Source organism: Astyanax mexicanus, chromosome 4, assembly GCF_023375975.1.
Source record: "Astyanax mexicanus isolate ESR-SI-001 chromosome 4, AstMex3_surface, whole genome shotgun sequence".
Lineage (NCBI taxonomy): Eukaryota > Metazoa > Chordata > Actinopteri > Characiformes > Acestrorhamphidae > Astyanax > Astyanax mexicanus.
Window position 1 is genome coordinate 5,972,042 of NC_064411.1, and position 21,787 is coordinate 5,993,828.

The following is a 21,787-nucleotide window of genomic DNA, read 5'->3' on the forward strand; positions in this document are numbered from 1 at the left end:
AGAGCTTTTAGCAGATGCTCCCAACAGGTTTACAATGCTAGTAAGTTAGTAATCTCTATTTGTATAGCACTTTTCCAGAGCAACTCACAAAGTGTTTTTACAGATTACAGCAGTGGTGTGCAGTAAGGCCCTTCTAATTATAGTTATTGTAAACTAAGAGCAAATATTTTATGAATTAACTAAAATAAAAAACAGCAACTAAATAAAAGCATTAGTCTGTGTTTTTCAGTGGCTATGGGACTCTTATCTGACTGACAGCAGTTCTAACCAATCAAAGCTTTTTAAAATGACTTCTGCCCCTCCCGTGTGTCTGAGTGACCCTTCTACTGATTTTGTGAAGGTTGTAGTAATGAGTCTTTAGCAAAGTCGCAGGACAATCTAACCAATCAGATTCATGATTTTCACTACGGGGGTGGGGCCATGGTTGTCAAACCCCTTTTCAGTGTTCTGATGGAAGGGGCTATGCGTTGCTTAGTGTAAAATAGTGTTCAATAGTTAGCTAACTATAATGGAACTGCAACGGTAAATGAGACAAATATTATGTCATATCACATTAAAAAAAACTTTTTAAAGGCTGCCCTTCAATGTGAAACTGTAACAGTAATAGGCTGCCTGACTGGTGAGTTTTTGTGTGTACTTAATGTTTTGGCTGACCTGGCGTCTTGTAGGCATACAAATGAGTGACATTGCCTGTCCCTGACCACCTCTGTTTGCCTAGTCCTGTAAATAAACCTGTTTACTAATCAGCGCTCGTATCCTCGGGTCCTGGTATTCGTCACACATTTACTCCTTATATTAAATAATCAATGCTTCACTTTGTGATGGTCACCATGCCTATTCAAAATTTACCATGCAAGTTAACACTGTTCAAAATTTTAATTAAAAAATTAAATTAACTAACATTTAGTTAGGTTAGCTAACATTTACTTTATTTCAGTGTGGAATGTTTCAGCTAGCTAGGTGAGCTAATGTTAACAAGTCTATTTCAGTATGGAATGTTTCAGCTAGCTAGGTTAGCTAATGTTAACTACTTTATTTCAGAGTGGAATGTTTTTGCTAGCTAGGTTATCTAACGATAACTACTTTATTTGAGTGTGGAATGTTTTAGCTAGGTTAGCTAATGTTAACTACTTTATTTCAGTGTGGAATGTTTTAGCTAGCTAGGTTAGCTAATGTTAACTACTTTATTTTAGTGTGGAATGTTTTAGCTAGCTAGGTTAGCTAATGTTAACTACTTTTTCAGTGTGGAATGTTTTAGCTAGCTTGGTTAGCTAATGTTAACTACTCATAGACTGTATATAAAGATGGACGCCGTGTCGCCGTTCCCATTCATTCAATGAAAATGAAGCCAAAATCTTCCGCCATTTTGGCGATTCAGAGACCAGAGTCTGCGCAGTAGAGACCAGAGGAGGGAGAAAGGCTGTGGAGAGACCAGCTACTCATTTAAATAACCCCGCCCCTGAGGGCTGCCTCGCGGTCACAGACTGCAGAGCGGGGCGGAGCGGAGCTGACGGTCTGTTATTGGTCCCGCCCATAAGCAGCCCTTTTACCATAACCACACCTTTTTTGAATAGAGCCAAATAAAGTTTTAAAAACCGAATTCTGTAGGGAAATAAAAATTTGACAATATAAGCAGAGGTTACACTAGCTGTTGCATTTAAATAATGGAGGTAGAATTACAGTATATTAGAAAAAAACGTGATTGAAAGTTGTCTGTTTTGCCATTGAAACCTATGGGGATGGGTGGAGTTACACAGCTTTCTGCAGCCGAACAGCAGGGGGCGCCCGACCTGTGGTGGCTTCACTTTTAAGAAACGATGCTCTGTCCAGCTATATACAGTCTATGTAACTACTTTATTTCAGTGTGGAATCTTTTAGTTAACTAGGTTAGCTAATGTTAACTACTTTATTTCAGTGTGGAATGTTTTAGCTAGCTAGGTTATCTAACAATAACTACTTTATTTCAGTGTGGAATGTTTTAGCTAGGTTAGCTAATGTTAACTACTTTTTCAGTGTGGAATGTTTTTGCTAGCTAGGTTAGCTAATGTTAACTACTTTATTTCAGTGTGGAATGTTTTATCTAGCTAGGTTAGCTAATGTTTACTTTATTTCAGAGTGAAAAGATTTAGCTAGCTACGTTAGCTAATGTTTACTTTATTTCAGTGTGGAATGTTTTAGCTAGCTAGGTTAGCTAATGTTAACTACTTTATTTCAGTGTGGAATGTTTTAGCTAGCTAGGTTAGCTAATGTTAACTACTTTATTTCAGTGTGGAATGTTTTTGCTAGCTAGGTTATCTAACAATAACTACTTTATTTCAGTGTGGAATGTTTTAGCTAGGTTACCCAGATAGCCAGCGACTTTGGCCCCGAGTCGTTTCTAAGTCGGCACTGCTGGTTTAGAGTCGCAAGCAGAAAAATACTTCTGGCCCACAGCTGGCCCAGTGTCACTTTCTGACTGTTCTACATCAGTGTCACTGAGCAGTCGTTTTGGTGCTGGTGAACGACTGTCGCACCTAACCTGCTGATTCTCTGAACACAGGTGTGTCCTGGCTCAAATACGGCAGACGACCCTGTACCAGCACTGCACTAACAAAGTGGAAAACTGACTGTTCCCTACTGTTAGCACTTTTCTACCAAAGCTGACTTGTATATTTTCTTTTTATTTACAGTTATAGATGACTCCTGTCAGTAAGAATACTTACTCCCGCTGTTATGCTGCTCCTCACAAACACACGCACGCACGCATGCACGCACACAAACACACACACACACACACACACACACACACACACACACACACAGAGCCTGTTATAGTACACACACACACACACACACACACACACACACACACACACACACACACACAGAGCCTGTTATAGTACTGCTACACGCACACACACGCACACACACGATCAGCATCCCTAGACCCCAAAACCAACCGTCGCGCACACCCCAAACGTGTGATCACGTTTAGAGTGTAAATGAATCTAGATGATATTTACCTTGGTGCCCCTGCGCATCAGCCCAGTTCAACCCGTGCGGTTTCTCGTAGCACTTGGCGCGCGGATTCCTCAAACATTACAACTTTCCTCAACTGTCAGCTATCCTGAAACCTTTGAAGTTTGTAGGTAGGTAGCAAACCTAACTAAGTATTACGTACCTTTTTTGAAATATAATTTATTTTGACTTAATAAATATTTTGGCCGTCAAATATGATTTATAACCCTATCTGTGTTGCCTCTTCAGTTAGCTAAGCTAGCTAACTTAGCAGCATATCAAGGTGATATTATCTGAAGCTAAATTATCTCAGAATGTAGCATTAAACACATTTCATGTTAATGTAAATGTTAATGTAGCTATAAAAGTTACTAACAGACAACCAAAAAGTATGTTTTTACTTGAAATTAAAATTGTTAACTAGTGTACAAGGCCAGAACAGAAGTACTGTTTCGGTATTTACGTTAGCTAAGCTATAAACAGTTAGCTAGCTAGGATAGAAACCAGCCAGTTTGCTAGCGTTAGCTTAAATGCTTTTACAAACATACATACTGTAAAAGCATTTAGGCTTGCTAGTTAACCAATTTGGTAGTTAGCTAGCGAATTGGTCTTTACTAGCTAACCTAAATGCTTCCACAGAACTTTTGTTTAGATGTTGTACATTAGCTAGCTAGTCAGCTAGGTTAACTTAGTGGTTGTGTGTCTCTACAAGTCACTGTGTAATGTTTGTTTTAGCTAGCTTTTTAGTTAAATAAAATGGTGCTGTGTCTGTGAGTTAATATAAAAAAATCTTTATTTGTATTGTTTATTCCAGAGTTCAGTAATACGTTCCTGCACACTCTGCTACTTCGTTAAAAGTGTATGTTATTAACTTAGCTAGCACATTTTTATATAAACACACTCACTACTACCAAATAAGCTTTAGTCAACATTTCTCTAATTTGTAAAATCACACTAGAAGTTGTTTGTGTATGCAGTATATTAGTGTATACTAGAGACAAAAATGTTTTACTTGAAAAAGTTTAAAATTAAATCACACACACACAGTTATCCTGTTAGACACAACAGGAGAATTTAACAACATTAAGTAAAATAGTGGAGCTTTTCAGAGCAATTAAATTATTCATGTTTTATATTGGCAAAAAAAGGAAATAGGAAAATCATAGATACATTTTATTATTGTCAGTAAATTAATATGTTTTAATGTTGCTGCCCCTACTTTCGCTTCTGCTGGTGCCCAATTTTCCAAGTACTTATTTCAAGAATGTGATGCTGAATTTAAAATGGTCATGTCATACAAAAGAAAAAACATAACAGCATTATATTTGTAAATATGACTGCAATAAACATATTTAACATTAAACTATTACTGTACTTTGATTCTATTAGTTGATAGTTGTATCTATAGAAACAAGCGTACAATTAAATATGTGTAGAGAAGGTATAACTTGCTTTTAGAGCCTACTCAGAAAATATAAATAAGAAAAACTATACTGGTGGGTGTGTAATGCTCTCAGGGAGTAAGATATAAATTTACTGAGGAGGAGACATCAATGAATTATTAAATTATCTTTATTTTAATTGTCTTTATATTATTTTAATCTTTATAATCAACACATTTTCCTTATAATTAATGTAGATGTATTTATATATTTAAGTATTACAGTATGGAGGACCAAAAATGACATACGTATAAATAAATAAATAAATAAATAAATGCACATATAAATGTAGAAATAAATAAATGTTGAAATAAATAAATGAATAAATAAATAAATGTTGAAATAAATAAATACATATATAAATACACATAGAAATGAATAAATAAATAAATATATAAAAAATAAATACACGCATGAATAATTGTATAGGTAAATAAATAAATAAATAAATACATTTCTAATTTTTTATATTTATTTTTATTTATTCATTTATATGTGCATTTATTTATTTTTTCATTTATTTATTCATTCATTTATTTCAACATTTCTACATTTATTTATTGATTTATTGCCACATTTATTAATTTATTTATTTCTGTATTTCTGCATTTGTATGATAGTTAGGTAGGCGGTCCTATCCTCGCTCTAAAGCAGGATTGGTTTTTGAGCTGCAAAAGTTTTGGTTCTACTGCTTGTCACTACCCGATCTGTACCCCCTGCCCGATTTGTTCCGCGCATGTGCACGCATGCGCATTGCAAACTGAGCAGGGGCACAGATCAGGTAGGCAATGCCAAGTTGTGCTTCCGCTCACACTGTCGCAAACAGCTTGTAAAACGCGGTTTCAAAGTGAAGGACTTACGTTTTTACAGAGCTCTGAAAGAGTACATTTTAAGTGGAACATTTACTCCACCATGCAACAAAAAAATGCACAAGGAAATGCGGCGTGTGTCTGAAAACTTCCTAGCAAAAGGTAAGTTAAAATCATATCATATTTTAGAAAGGTTTGCGTTAGCTGAGGAAGCGAAGTGTCCCGTTATGTGAACTAGTTAGTATAGCTAGGTTAACTATGCTAGCTAATTTAGCTCGGAGTATTTTATTATATCAATAAGTAATTAAATATGAAACGTGTTTTTTTTTCGGCAGACAACCGATTGTTTTACACTGGACCAAATAAAACGTATATGAGACTAGTTGTTTGTACTGAGGAGGAAAAAAGGTCTGTTTTGATGGAGTGCCATAACTCCGGCACCGGCAACCACAACGGTGTATGAGGCACGAGAGACAGGGTGATTGCTGGATACTTCTGGCCTACCCTAATGAAAGATGTAACTGAGTGGGTATGTTGTGAAGTTATAACACAATTTCTTATTTATTTCCAGAGCGTAAAACTGCAACACAGTACATATAAATGTTTTATTTAGTATAAATATTACAGTATTATTCATACAAGGCTGAAGTTGGTTTGATATTCGCAGCTCCTGATTCGTTTGGTTGTATGTACACTACCTTCCATCACTTACTTTCTCCAGTTTTACTTTAACGTGCTGTTCTAGTGTAATTCATTCATTTACTAAGTAGAAAATATCTAAACTAGAGAATTACCCTCATACTTTAAGAGAAAACCTGGCATTAGCCTGGCCAGAGCTAATTGTATACTGTATAATATTTATTTTAATTATTGAATATATAATTAACAATTTAATATATAATGAAAAAAATATTTAATAAAATTATATTTTAAAAACCTTTGTGAGCCATACTGCACAAAAAATGAATAAAAAGCTAATGTTCCAATGTGATTTCAAATAATTTTTTCATCTTGGGCCTGACCAAATACACATGATATGAAATTGAAGTCTCCTATGTTAAGGAAAACCTAGAATTAGCCTGGCCCGAGCTGATTTTATACTGTAAAATGAATTAGCAACATGACATACGAGCCATAATGCACCAAAAATTGAATATAAAGCTGATGTTCCAGTGTGATTTTGAAGGACTTTTTCATTTTGGACCAGAACAAATAAACATGAGATGAAGAGTTCTAGTATTCACAAAATCGCACTGGAATCACTGGCTTTATATTCATTAATTTTTGTGCATTATAGCTTGTATGCCATGTTGCCAGTTCGTTTTAAAGTATAAAGTATTTCAGGTTCTTCTTAAAGTAGAAGACTAAAACTCATTATATCATGTGTATTTGGCATGGCCCAAGATTAAATATCCTTCAAATTAAATTTTTGCTGCATTATGGCTGTGTATGCTATGTTGCTAATTCATTTTACAGTATAAAATCAGCTCGGGCCAGGCTAATTCTAGGTTTTCCTTAAAATAGGAGACTAGAATTTCATATCATTTATCAGTATCAGTATTTGGTCTGGCCCAAGATGAAAAAATTCTTAAAATCACACTGGATTTTTTTTTTGAGCGCAACGGCTTTTAAAATATTATTGTATTTTTTAAATTATATATAAAAGTTATTAATTTAATATTCAGTAATTAAAATAAATATTTTACAGTTAACAGTTAGCTCTGGCCAGGCTAATGCCAGGTTTTCCCTTAAGGTAGGAGGCTAATTCTCTATTTAAGATGTTTTCTACTTAGGAAATGAATGAATTACACTAGAACAGAAAATAAGTGGAAGGTCGTGTATATAAAATTGCATTTTATAACATAATGTATATTTACATAGTTAATAAACAGCTGTACTGCTTTTCTTCATTATAGCTCCTTCAGTGTTGATATGTGAGGTGTTAAATATAATATGCGGAACAGTTTGTGAACGCTCCCTTTAGTTCACGGTGGTTCAGTGAAGCGGCAGCTGCGAATATCAAACCAACTTCAGCCTCATATTATTTATTCAGTAGAAACAAAAGAAATCTTTCATAGATAGTTACCAAGATTCTGATTTTGTATAAAAATAGTGTAACAAAAACAAAGTAATGTAACGACAAATATTATTGTGCACGAAATTATATAGCACACCCCTTGTTCTAATATGTATTTATGATATGCATTTTATTTTACTTTTTGTACATGTTTAGACACTGTCCCAACTTAATTCTTCTTTTTTTTGTTTTTTTTTAGGTGAAGTGTTGTCGCCGCTGCCAACTAAATGACCCCATGAAGACGGGGACACCAGTGTTACATTCTATTAAGGTATTCCAAATTCTGTTTTGTTTAATAGAGAAAATAAATGTTTTGAAAGGTAATGGAAAATATGTGTTTAGGTGAAGGCTGCATGGGAGGTGATTGGCCTGGATTTAATTGGCCCACTGCGAGAAACTGGTCAAAAAAACAAGTATGTGTTGACCATGACTGATTTATATACAAAGTGGGTTGTTGCTGAGCCACTGCAAAATAAGACTGCAACTGAAGTGTCAGCAGCCATCATAAAGACACTCTACTTGTTCGGCATGGTCAAGAAAATGATTACTGACCAAGGGAGAGAGTTCGTTAATGAGGTAAAAGTCTAGTATAATGTGAATTCTTAACATTGATATTTATCTTAATTAGCACACATGTTTTTCTGACATTCTGCTATGCACACTGTATTTCCTTTTTGATGATTTGCACACAGCTGAATGAAAACATCTTTGCAACTCTGAAAATCAAACATGCTGTCTCAAGTGCCTACCACCCTCAGACAAATGGGCAGGTAATTTTCAACATAATTTTATTTGACATTTCCCTGTAATGTTAAAAAAAATTAGGAAATGTTTTAATTGTTGTTGTTTTATATATATATATAGGATGAGCGAACAAATCAAAATGTCAAACGTGTATTGCGGAAGTATGTAAATGAAAGCCATAATGATTGGGACATCCATTTACCTGCAGTTGTGTATGGTATTAACACTGCTAAGCAAGTGGGTATTCATTATACATTCATTATGGTCGATATATAATGTAATCGATATATAATGTTTTATTTCTGATAACTTAATTTGTTTTTAACCAGTCTTCAACCAGGCACACCCCGTATTTCTTATTCTTCCATCGGCACCCTCATTTGCCAGAGGTTATGAACGCCTGTCCCATGGGAGAAGACTTTAAAATTGCTGACCCAGAAGATGATCTTGACACCCGAGTAAATGAAATGAAAATTTTAAATGAGAAGGTTAGGTCCAAATTCATGTAGTCTGACCACAGAAGTTTTTTTTAATTCAATGGCATGTAGTAAAGTGTAATTTTTTTTTTTCAGGTGCTTAGCAACATTGAAAATGCGCAGAAAAGACAACAAAAGTCTTACAGGAACCGTAAGAGAAAGCTAATGAGCACAATCAGTCCTGGCGATGAGGTCTTGATTTCTCAAGATTTCAATATAAAACAGAGAAAAGACACCCTTGCTGACCGCCACAAAGGTCCTTTCACTGTGGATAGTATCTCTAAAAAGGGTGTGGCATCAGTGGTGAAAGATAATGGGACTCGATGTTGCATCAATGTCTCACGGCTAAGGCCTTTCTACAGGTTGGAAAGTAAGAGCTAAGTAGTGTTTTTTTTTGTAATGGTTGACATGTAAGGTGTATATTGTAAAGTTTATTTTATTAATATTAGACTTAATTTTTTTTATTGTCTCTTCAGATCATGGAGCAGTTCCATGTGTGTCACTTCAGGACCATGAGTATGGTACACCTGATGAAGCAACAGACCATCCTTATGCTTTTTCTGGAGAGAAATGGGAAAAAGACTTGGGTCCTCTCCAGGAAAAACTGGTAGGGGATGATTCCACCTAGCCCATTCCAAATTTCACTCTCCTTCACACACTGTTAGACACTACCAATAATTTTTTGCAATCGTATATTCAGACCATCTCTCACATACTTACACTCTCACACCATTCTCACCCCCCCTCCCTTGCTAACTCTTTTAATTGCAGTTGAAATATGTCCTGGACAAAAGCCTTCCAGCAGCAGAATTGATTGTTAAAGATGACAATATCTGTCTTACACGTGACTTGTGGAGTCTTGGGTTAAATCAGTGCATGGAGTCTACTGTAAGTATATTCATGTTGCAGCATGCTTGCTCAAAGGCACAGAAATAGTTTTTTTTTTGTGTGTAATTTATGCCTTTATTTTGTTTTATTACGTCTAGATTGGGAATGCATGTTTTAAGATCATCAGAGAAGCTGCTCAAAAACATGTAATTAATTACAGAAGCTCAAACATTGTTATTTTGTATACTTCTTCATGGGTACTTGTATACATTTGCTAATCTTGTTGTGTTGTAAATAGGGGAAAGATGTTTACATTGCTGACATGTATGTGGTTCCCACATGGAAAACGATGAATGTGGACCCACTCTCAAGTTTACCGGTAAAGTGAAGTTAAACACACACACAGACAGACAGTTGCACATTAATGCAATGATTTCTGTACAATGCACAGTAGTTGAATGGTTGCATTTTCTTTCTCTACACCAGAACAATCTGTGTTCCAAGGATGCGATTTTGTTCCCTGCATGGAGTATGCAACAGAATCAACTGGATCACTATTTGCTATGTGTTGAGTTACAGTTTCAAAAAATAGATATTCAGATTTTTAGAATGAAGTTTGTTGATTAGCTTATCATTTTGAAATATGTCCATTGCAGGTTTTACTGGTTGTGGAGAGAGAGATCATTTTTCTAGATTCTGTACTCCCTGGTGGTTTTGGAGATGACTCGTACAAAACGATATTTAGGTTAAGAGAGAGGAAAAAGTTGCCCTTGTTCAGTGGCTTTTACCAATAATATTTTACGCAAGAGCCATGTTCTGTGGCTGCTGATTTACACAAAAGCCTTGTTCTATGGCTGATGATTTACAAAAAGCCTTGTTCTATGGCTGAAAATTAACAAAAAGCCTTGTTCTATGGCTGATGATTTATAAAAAGCCTTGTTCTATGGCTGAAAATTAACAAAAAGCCTTGTTCTATGGCTGATGATTTACAAAAAGCCTTGTTCTATGGCTGCTTATTTATAGCTTTGTTCTTTTGTTTTATGTTTACGCAGAAGCCTTGTTCGATGGCTGTAGGATTAGGTCTCATTTTATGAAACTAGACCATGGAGAACAATTGTATGACTATAGGTTTCAGTAAGTGTGTGTCCATAATTAATTTTTTTTCCCATTTTATGTGCAGACATATTGCAGGCCAGATTGACCCAAGACCCTGGACAGAGAAGACCGGCAGAAGTTTTGATGTAAAGCCTTTTCTTTATTTTCTTACTGGGTTATATAAAACTCTGGACATCAGTTGGCTTAAATGTAATGTAAGACTATAGATATTTTCTTTTGAAGAGAATTTTCTACTGTGATTTTGGGAAACTGAGCCATGACTAGCCCACCAGTTGATACTTTTTGCTATATTCATTCGTCTTCTTTCCACCATACATTCTTTCTTGTCCAGACCTAGGGACTTTCTGTCTATTTTACACAATTTGAAACAATCTCTATCTTCAGCACATCTACTTCATGTATTAATGGCTTTTGGCAGTAACTCAGTAAGGGGGAACCTAAGCTTACTTTAGTGAAGCACTTGTCTACATCTGTTTCTATTGGTTCAACACCTTTACTTAACAGTAATATTTAATATTTTGTTTCCAGCACTTCCCTCAACAAACTTCTGGGAACTACTGTGGCATCCTTATACTCATTGTAAGCATCCTTTTAAGTTGTGATAAGCAGCATTTTGAGTTATTGGGTATAATAGAGAGATTTATTTTTTTACAGTATGCCCTCTGTATCTGCACCAATACCCCATTTATCTTCACAGAGGTCAGTTGCATCTATTAATATAGAAAAAATATTTCAAACCCCACCCCAATTGTCTGATCATTGTTATATATGTTTTAGAATGATGTGCCATTAATCCGCCAGTGGTGGTGCATCCTACTGATGGAAAGATTTCAGATTGAAGGGTAAGGCCACTCTGCTAAAGTATTCATGTCTTTTCTGCATTTTATTTCATTTGATTACCTGCTGATTAAGTTTTTTGATTCAACAGACATGGCCAGAGGTTTGCTTTCTGGACTGACAAGGCTAGCAGGCTATTGCAAGGGACCCTTCAGCCACTTTTTAGGGTATCTAGGTCAATCACTTCAGACATTCCACCTCATGTGCAAACCATGGTCAACCGCACAGCCCAAGAAAAGAAGCTGGTAGACTTTGCTGTACAAGACCATGGAGTCCGGCAACATTTGTTGGTATGTTTGTCACACATTAACAATGTTTGTTATTTACAATTTGCACATTGTTTTACCATTACAGTGTTATAAGCAAATAAGCAAAAGGCCTTATAATTCATGCTTGTTGTCACCATGTGTTGGGGGACTTTTTTTTTTTTAATGTGGATTTACAGTCCAAAACTTTTAACATAAACTACTTTTGACATTCAACTAGAAATGTTAAATGTTTGCTCATGTTTTGATGAAGTGCTTTTGGCACTTTGCCTTTTGACCTAAGGGTGTACTCTGTGGAAAAGAGCCTTCGAAGTGGCTCAGCAGAATCCAGAAGGGATCATCTCTACGGGTGCCAGTGTACCTGGACTCGGAGGAAGAACAGGACTCCCTATTTTTCTATCTTCAGGATGTCCTGAAATCTGCACCAGTAGAATTCCACATTGAGGATCAAGTGCAGTTCATTTTGGATGTTTTGTTCCCAGAGGTAAGGTTACTAGGTATGCAGTAAATATCTATTAACAATGTTAAATAGCCTGTTGTGACTTAAGTTACATAAAAATTTTAATCAAATGTATCTTTTTTTAAAATCCAATAGAGTAGTACTGTGAGACCATGATAACCACAATACATTTTCTCAGACAGTTATTGGGTCATTTTCAGCAGTGACACTAACGCTAATGCTGGAGTTTTTAAACACCTCAGTTTCACTTGCTTGACCTGAATAGTCCACCGGCGGTGGACATCCAGTGAGCATTGATGAAGGACTAGAGTATTGACAGCACCAACTATGCAGCAACAGACTCAGAGCTTCTATCTGACTTTACATATATACTGTGGTGCAGATAGGTAGGAGTGTCTAATAGAATGAGAGACAATAAATGGACACAGTGTTTAAAAACTCCAGCAGCACTGATATATCTGATCCACTCACTGTACCAGCACAACATGCACTAACACCTCATACACCACCACCATTGCTAATCACTTCTAATCACTGCACTGCAGTGCTGAATCTTTATAATGCAGTTTTATAATTTATATTTAATTTTTTTAACCCTTTTGTTAGTGCATCACCCAAGCCATGTCTACACTACAGGGAATAACTATACAAGAGGCTGAAGAGTTGTTTCTTTCAGGTCCTAACTACAGCAGAAGGTAAAAACAGTTACCTGTGTTTGAAATATCTGTATGAATGTTTATTTATTGTGACTACCATTTTAATTGGGTGGGTGGTTGCGTGTTTGTGTCGGGGTACTTTGAGTTGGGGAGGGTGGGTTTTTGTGTTGTGGTGGGTGTTTGTGTCGGGTGGGGTGGGAGTGGGGTGAGGTGGGGTGTGTTGAGGTGGGGTGGGGTGTGTTGGGGTGAGGTGAGGTGGGAGTGGGGCAGGGTGAGGTGGGAGTGGGGCGGGGTGAGGTGGGGTGAGGTAGGGTGGGAGTGGCTGGGTGGTTGTGTGTTGAGAGGGATGGTTTTTCTTTTGTTTTGCTTTTTGCTCTCATGCTTTCTCTGAGAAGAAAATAAACTGGTATTTTGATAAATGTGTTGTACCTTATTTTTAATGGTTAGTAGCATATTGATACAGGACCACATTTAGAGACATGGTATTTGGTTCCCATTTCTAAACATTCTGCTGTGTATTTTAAGCAAAAATAAATGTTTTTTATTAATAAACTCTTTGTTAGCTTGAGGAATACTACAAATGGTCAAAGACCACACCACCACCCCATATAATGGATATAACCCAAACAGGTTTGTTATAATGGTAAACAAATTAAAATTTTTAAATGCCTCATACACCCTGTAATACTAAATTTGACAACGCATAAAATGCACAGTTTATATATCAACTGCTCAAGAACAAAGAACATTATTTTCTAGTTGATGTTTGTATTTTACTTATTTATATCTCCCAGTCTATCTAGATTACAGAAAGATAAACTGCTAGTTAGCCTATGCGAATTATTGTGTTCTGGCTCTATTTATTTATGAATTTATTCATTCATTAATTCATGGTAAGCATTATAAATTGATACTTGAGCATGTAGATGTTAATCTTATCGCTAAAGGTGTAATTAAGTTAATAAAATATGAAGTAGTTTACAGACTTGGCATATGTAAAAAAAAAACACCACATACATACATTTTAATAGATTATTTTGTTTGATTTTCGAAATATATTTAGTTTAAACACCTATCAGTCTATCTATAATTCAGAAAACGGAAGTTAAGCTTGAGCAGCGACCTCACAGAGCCGAAAACTGTTGACGCATGCGCACAACGGCTGGTGTAACAGCCGTGGCTACCTGATCTGTGCCCCTGCTCAGTTTGCAATGCGTGCGCATGCGCGGAACAAATCGGGCAGGGGGTACAGATCGGGTAGTGACACTGCTCCTGCCTTGGCCTGCAGCGGCGACATTTTTAAGCTGTTGACCCTCATTCATTTTCAGCAGTTGTTACTGCAGTAGGGGTTATAGCCGCGATGTTGCTGTGCCGTCCCTTTTGTTCTGTCTCACTGATACCGGAAGTACAGGACGGTGGAGATAAATAAATAAATGAAGAAATGTGGAAATAAATAAATAAATAAATGTAGAAATGTTGAAATAAATAAATGAATGAATAAATAAGTGTTGAAATAAATAAATGAATAAATGTTGAAATAAATAAATGAATGAATAAATAAATAAATGCACATATAAGTAAATATATAAATAAATATATAAATAAATAAGAAATGTATTAATGTATTTATTTACCTATGCAAATATTCATTCATTCATTCATTCATTTATATGTGCATTTATTTATATATTTATTTATTTATTTCAACATTTATTCATTTATTCATGTATATATTTATTATTTCTACATTTATATTTGCATTTATTTATTTATACTTATGTCATTTTTGGTCCTCCATAGTACAGCTCAAACACACACACACAAAAACCTATACAGTATGTGTGTATATGTACAGTACTGTGAAAATGTTTTAGGCCGAGTTGAGTAAGTTGAGTTAATATTGAGTTTTACTTGGCAAAGGTACCACGTATTAAAACAGATACAAATAAAAATAAATACGGTAAAAAGTAACAAGAAGTCCACAGGTGCCAAACCTTTGTTTGGGCGAACCTATTAAACCAATGTTTTTCATAGTACAAAGTAGGGCTGTGAATCTTTGGGAATCCCAAATTTGATTCAAAATTGATTCTTGGGGTCACAATTCAATTTTTTCCTGATTCTTTCAAATCAGTTGGATTTCTTTTTCTTCATCCTCCATACTTTAGCGGCGCAACAACAAACACTGTAACACAACACTACATGCCCCTCTGTAGCCTAATAGGGAGAGGCAGTAAGAGCACTGTTGTGGGGAGCTTTTTAACTGTACCGCAGAGCTCAGCTAGTTAAAGAAACAGTCCGGGGTCTCCGTTCTCGTATTTGGTCTTCATAATGCATGCATAATGTTGTTACCCCTGTCTTAACTTTTGGAACATGTTACAGGCATCAAATTCAAAATGAGTGAATATTTGCAACATTAAATTTCTTGTCTTTGTAGTGTATTCAATTGAATGAGTTAAAAAGAATTTGCAAATTGTAATCTGTTTCTGTTTTCTTTTTTTCCCTTTATTTTTTAAATATGTAAACTTTATGAATTAAACATAAATTTAATATAAATCTTTGTTTTATGTCTTTCTTTGAGCTTCCAGACAAAGTTTTTCTCTCATTAACACTAATTGAGTAAACAGAATACTCTATTTAAACCAATGGTAAATTCCTTATTAGTGTTTCCTATAATATTATATAATAATCATATTGATGTACTGATGTACAAAGTGGTTATTTACATAAATTTTATGTACAAATAGCTTGTAGCTTGTAGTAGAAGGAATAACATTGTAGGTTCCTGAACCTCCTAGTTCTTAGAAAACAAATTCACCAACAGTAAAAGACAAAGTACCTTCAGTTACAAAAGTTTTGCTTAACTTGTGTTGGGCACTGGACCAAGTTCGGTGGCAGGATCTCAGCCAGCTTCAAGAACAGTCAGAAACCAGTGTAGGCCCAGTCCTGGTCCTACGTTCAAAAAGACACTGGGCCGAGTCCGGTGACCGAATCTCAGCCAGCTTTGAGGAGTCAGAAACCGAATAAGGCCCAGACTTGGTCCTACGTTCAAAAAGACACTGGGCCAAGTTCAGTGGCCGGATCTCAGCCAGCTTCCAGAACAGTCAGAAACCAGTGCAGGCCCAGACCTGGTCCTACATTCAAAAAGACACTGGGCCGAGTCCGGTGACCGACTCTCAGCCAGCTTCGAGGAGTCAGAAACCGAATAAGGCCCAGACTTGGTCCTACGTTCAAAAATACACTGGGCCGAGTCCGGTGGCCAGTTCTGGGCCACCTTTGAGGACAGTCAGAAACCAGCTAAGGCCCAGTACTGGGCCAGCACTCGGTGGCTATCTGGGAAGTATTTATGTTTAGTAAAATCAAGAAAGACCATATTTTATTTTTTATAAAAAAATGTTTGTTAAGTTAATTTTTTAATTTTTATTAAAAAAAACCTTATTTTTTTAGGAAATAGTTCAACTTAATAGAGATAAATTGTTGCTGTTAAAAATGCATTTTCCAATAAAGGGAGTATTGGCAAAACTGGTTATAATGTTTATGTTAAGGCGGCGGGAGGTGGTGTCTGCAGCTGCTGAAAATAACTAATAAAGTAACTTGTAAAGTAACTTAGTTACTTTTAAAATCAAGTAATCCATAAAGTAACTAAGTTACTTTTTAAAGGAGTAATCAGTAATCAGTAATCGGATTACTTTTTCAAAGTAACTTTACCATCACTGGATAGCACAGATAAGTATAAGCTGCTACAAAAACTAATTAAAAACATTACCTTCTCTTGCTGCTGCTGCCCAAGCACGTAATGGAGGCCAGGTACTCTCCCCACTAATGAGCTCACCTGCAGCTCCCCTCGCCACCGTCTTTTTATTTTATTCAAAGGGGCAAGTCCCATTGTACACTTAAAGGGCTGCTTGGTGTTGCTCCTCATGGGGCTGTCACATTTATCTCTCCACTGTATGCTGGATCCATCAGTGACAAACAGATCATGAGAGAGTCTGGAATTCTCTCCCTGTTGAGACCTGGGATGGCCATCATGGTCGATCGAGGATTTCTTGTTGGTGACTTTGTGCCATGTAAAATCTACAGGCCTCCATTTCTGTCTGGATGATCCCAGATGCCTGTTGGTGGGGTCAGGGAGACCCAGGCCATTGCCCGCCTTAGGGTGCACGTGGAGCGCCTTCCTCTCCGGCTTTTTGGCAACATTAATCAGCTCTACACTGTAGCATGTCTGCTGACAAACTATGAAAACGGGCCTCTTGTAAAGGCTTGGACAAAAAAGCAAGGCTCAACATCTGCTGGGCTTTTTTGAAGGTGGAAATGTTTAGTTTCTTATCACAGAGGATGTAATGTAAATAGCATAAATCTGCATGTATATATGTATATATTTTTCAATGAAATATGGTTTAATGCATTGTGACCGAATGCTGATTTACTGCAATAAATTCACTGTTCAGTTTAACTAGTACAAGATTTGTTTGATTTGATTGCCTACCTTACTATAACCATAACTGTATCAATTACATGACATTAATCACTTTGATGCTAATTTCTTTATTATAATCAGTAATGTTCAATAAAATTGTTACATATTTTAACTATATTTGCAGCTATACTAATAAACAACAGCAATTCATTATATTTAACAATTACTTACACAACAGCTGTAACTTTCTTAAATCTGCTCAAAACAACTTTTACAAAGAAACAAAAACAATTTACAGGTTAAGCTCTCCACACATTAGCTAGTGATTTAGCTCTATCCTATTTATCTAGGGATGCACAAAGGTACAAATAAAAAAAGAAAAGGTCAGTTTTTTCTTTAATTGTTTTCATGATTCCTTTGTCATGGGGGATCCTCTGAATAATCATGTATTCCTCTGTATAGACCACAAAATCACACCAGTCCAATCCAGAGATCAGCATCTGGCCCTGAATCTGCCAAAAGTAAGGATGAGTTTTCCTGAGTGTATGTGTGCCCTCACTGATCTTAATATATGGGCAGTCCACATAGCTTGCTACATTTGGGCATTTTATTTCAATGGTGCATCAGGGTGGATCAGAAAACCACAGGGATAGTGGTTAACCTCCCTTACTCTGCAGTGCTCCTCTACTGCTACAGGCTCCAGCTCAAGCCCTCATGTCAGCAGTCTGATGGCTAGGTCTTGAAGAGTAACTGTTTATTTTACCTTGAGTGTATTGACAAATATCTTTCAATTATGATTACTTATCTTAGTATCTGTAATTACATAATCATTGTGTGAAACCTTGTATTCTATATGCATTAACCAATACTCACATTGTATTTGATCATTTTTATTACTCACAGTGTATTTTACACGCATTTATATAGAAGATTAACCAATAATCACAGTATATTCTTTACATATATAGTAAAACACTGTTTGATCAGGCATGTGACTAACACTGGCCTTATTATGACAAATTAACCCACATGATACATAAGGCATTTACTAACACATAGGACCTATTATATGGCGGACTAACCACGCGCTACTAACACATTAACATATAATATATGGAATCCATTGTGTGACTTGTGTAGCTTATGCTTGAAGCATTTCGTTCACTGCATGTTTCTGACTATTTATTGTGCAAGTTCACAAGAAGGCTGGGGTGCTCCTGATTTTCCCTTTCCCTCCATGTGCTTCTCTCAAGACGGCAAGGGTATGTAACATTTTTAATTTGGTTGAGCTAATGAACAAATAAATAAATAAATGTTGAATAATTATGTGTGTCTTGGCAGGACGTGTGCATGGCTGAACGTTGAGGATATTGGCCACTGTTTTCTGTTGTTTCCTGATTTCTACTGTGTTTCTAATCTTGTTTTCTAATGTCATTTCTACTGTTTTCTTAATGGTTCTCTACTGTTTTTGATGGTACATTTATGGGGTTTTTTTTAGATAGTTTCTGTATTTCTTTCCTTATAATTTCTGTATTGATTGCTTTAGTTTCTGCAGTTTCTTTGTTTTGTTAGTTTTTTTTTTTGGTGCTTTATTTATTTATTTTTTTGCATTGTTTTCTGGCTATGACTATCTGCATAATTTATTGTAGTAGCTAAGTTTTGTTTAATTTTGTAATTCTTTGTTTTTTGGGTTCAATTTAATTAGTTTATTTTCTTTTTTCATTGGTTTCAGTAACTTTGTGGGTTTTGTGGGTTTTTTTTTTTCCAATTAATACTCTGCCACACTTGAGTTTCTTTTCATCTAGTGTGTTTTGTTGAACAGTATTTTTGAAGTTACCAAAGAAAGAATCCAAGCTAGTCCTCCCCATTATGGTTTGTTTGGTGTGGTGTGCAGTGTAGTGTTAAGCTGTGGGGTTTGTGGATCCTTTATTTTTGGTTTGCTTTATTCCATCCAAAACTGGTGTTTATGTGCTAAAGCCAAGTATTGTCAGTGTCAACCAATTCAGTGGAGATTCATTGTGGGTTTTATGTTTGTGTTTTTGATGATTGTGAATAAAAGTATTTTTGATATCAAACTCTGCCTCTATAGACTGTTTTAACACAGTCGGGATCTGTGAAGGGGGAGGGCTTCACATTCCTTTTGGGTTTCTCCCACCTTTTAACGGGAGTGGCGTAGTCAGTATAAGTGCATGGGTAAAAATGGCTAGAAGCCACCACTCGTAAGTTTCACATTAAAAAAAAAATTCTTTCCTATTTTAGTGAAATACTTTATTCTAATTTGTAAAATGAAAGAAAAGCCCCATAGAAGTAGTTCTACGCTGTTTTAAATGAGAGTTTTGGCTGTTTAGCTCCATTCAGCGCGGTGATGGGGTGTAATGTGATATGGAGGGGGCGGAGCTCTACATAACCCGAGTGAGGCTGAGCTTCGGGCTCTGCAGTTCTTTCGCAGCGCCTGAGGAGGAAGAGCAGGATCAGCTGAACTACAGAAGGTATGGAGAAGTTTCTCTCTCTTTCTTTAACACGCTGTTCTACATTCACTCCTACACCAACACCACCTTCACCACCTTCAGCATGTGCAGCATTTACACCACCAGCACTGGATCTTCTCCTAGCTCTGCTCAGCAGTTATGTGTCGTTGGAGAACGATGCAGCTCTAAGCGTCGGCTCTTTGAAGTGAACGATTCCACAATGGGAGCGTTTTAGGATCCTATTTGGGATCCGTTTTTTTTTTCCTTCAGTATGTCGCTGTCTCTCTGCCTCCCTGTCGTTGCGCTTGTGCTCTGCAAAGTGTCGCAGAGCCCACAGTATTTTTACAACGTCATTTTTTTTTTGTCCTTCGGTGCCTCGCTGTCTCCACTCCACCTATGGAGCTAAATTAGTGCCAAAACTACGCAAATAAAGAAAACGCGCTTCTAGCGATTCCCCAGAGCATTAATTTACACTGATTAAGGTGTTTAATACATCTATAATAATCACCACTCTACCATTTTATATCCGATTTACACACGGTTTGATTTGTTACAAACAGCAGAGATGTAGTTATGATATAGGAAGCTGTTACACATTACAAATATGAGCTTTCATGCTGAAATATTTTATATTATGCTCTTTAAAAAATAGAGAAAAAATATTAAATCAGTGTTTAAATTAATTTATTAGATAGATAGATAGATAGATAGATAGATAGATAGATAGATAGATGAGTAATCATATCGACCTGGTCCTCACCACACAGCCTGCCTCACTCATCCTGACAGGAAAAAAACCTAAAATATTAGCTTGTAAAATGACCCAGTGGTGTTATAGCAGAATAACACACCTAACGGTTAAAGTTAACTATATAACGGAAAGGATTAACCATTACAAACTGTGTGTACATTATCCTACCATTTAGGCTATATATCAACAACTAATAACAAATTCATGTTTTTAGGACATTCACGCTGTTGGTAGTATGTGATGTTTGGAATTGCTAGCTAGCTTGGCTAGGTCGCTAGCATTGGCTTGATAAGGTAAAGGTGGCTAAACTGTAACTTACCTTTAAAAATAATGTAATGTGCCCCTATTTCCAGTTGCTGTATCCTTTTAACAAAACTGCTTTTGTTATTCAGTTTTTTTTTACATTGTTCGTGACGCATTAAAAAAACATGGTGCATGCTCCACACAGTATTTTTATGTACAGATTTACAAATGTGTTAGCAATAGGAAAATGTTTTATGATGTGATTTTGTTTGGTGAGAATAATGTCATGATACAACCCAGCAAACATGCCCACACTGGGCCAATGAGGTTGGTGCGGTACCGCCCCCATATGGGCAGCCCAAATCGGACCAATGGGTATTTGCACATTGGGCCAACAGAGATTTGCAGAGCTCTAACACTAACACACACACACACACACACACACACACACACACACACACACACATGCCCTCAGTGGAAAACCAATTGTGGCCCCAAATTTTTAGAACTGTGCAATATTGAACAGAGAACACTTTTCAAGAAAGAAAATTTAAAGCTGTGCTATTGGCACTATGACATTTTTTGCAACTGGCTGTAAAACAATTATATAAATAACACAATTTAAAGTGTATAGTAAATTAATAAATTTATTACAAAGTATCATGTATAAAATATAAACAACACACAACAGTATTTAAGTAAATTAAATCCCAAATTTATATTTTAGCATGTAGATAAACATGTACTCCATAAATATCTCCATTTGCAAAAACAGTATTTATAATAAACGGTATGATATAAATATCAAACATAATACAAAATAACAAAGAATTATACAACTTAAATAAAAAAAAAATATATATATATATATATATATATAAACATCAATAAAAACAGCAAATCATATTCTTGAATAAATACTTAAATGCACTAGACTGATGTAGTAGATGAATAATAAACTGATACTATTATTGCTACTGGAACAAAGCCTCTGGGGTGGGTTTCCCGAAAACGAACAACCTTAGCGAATAACGAACGAACTAACGAATGACGTGAGTAAAGAACGAGCCAGTTCTGCGAGTGTTTCCCAAAGAGCTTCGCAACGTGAAAATTAACAAAGGAGGTTAAAGAACGTCTTTGTTGACTCCTCCCCTGAAACAGCGCACTCAATCGATCCACAAATATCGATTATTATGCAGTATT

At 36.0% G+C, this 21,787-nt stretch overlaps 3 protein-coding genes across 7 annotated transcripts in view; all 3 read left to right on the top strand.

Moving 5' to 3' along the window:
- Positions 1-21,787, top strand: part of LOC125801167 (zinc finger protein 484-like) — a 634,928-nt gene that overhangs the window by 61,809 nt on the left and 551,332 nt on the right. Inside the window, exon 1 of one of the 5 annotated variants that reach the window (XM_049477408.1) lies at positions 19,509-19,611. The exons of 3 other annotated variants lie outside the window; for them this stretch is intronic. The gene's annotated coding sequence lies outside the window, so the exon portion shown is untranslated. Of the gene's footprint in view, positions 1-19,508; positions 19,612-21,787 lie in introns of those variants that run through there. One more of the 5 variants, XM_049477411.1, reaches the window with a different exon arrangement.
- The window catches only part of LOC125801327 (zinc finger protein 239-like), an 89,956-nt gene that overhangs the window by 53,181 nt on the left and 14,988 nt on the right, over positions 1-21,787 (top strand). The window lies entirely within an intron of this gene.
- Positions 9,818-12,824, top strand: LOC125801468 (uncharacterized). The gene is made up of 7 exons (XM_049478242.1): positions 9,818-10,614; positions 11,018-11,068; positions 11,144-11,188; positions 11,267-11,331; positions 11,418-11,616; positions 11,876-12,076; positions 12,659-12,824. Exons 1-7 carry the CDS (start codon positions 10,477-10,479, stop codon positions 12,749-12,751), a joined length of 792 nt encoding a protein of 263 aa, XP_049334199.1. The 5' UTR covers positions 9,818-10,476; the 3' UTR covers positions 12,752-12,824.

What these genes read in the sequence shown, in the direction of transcription:
- LOC125801468 (XM_049478242.1), top strand. Translation starts at nt 10,477, where the DNA reads ATGGAGAACAATTGTATGACTATAGGTTTCAGTAAGTGTGTGTCCATA. An exon ending in AGACCGGCAGAAGTTTTGAT is followed by an intron (nt 10,615 to 11,017) that starts GTAAAGCCTTTT and finishes TTTTGTTTCCAG; the next exon opens with CACTTCCCTCAACAAACTTC. An exon ending in CCCCATTTATCTTCACAGAG is followed by an intron (nt 11,189 to 11,266) that starts GTCAGTTGCATC and finishes TATATGTTTTAG; the next exon opens with AATGATGTGCCATTAATCCG.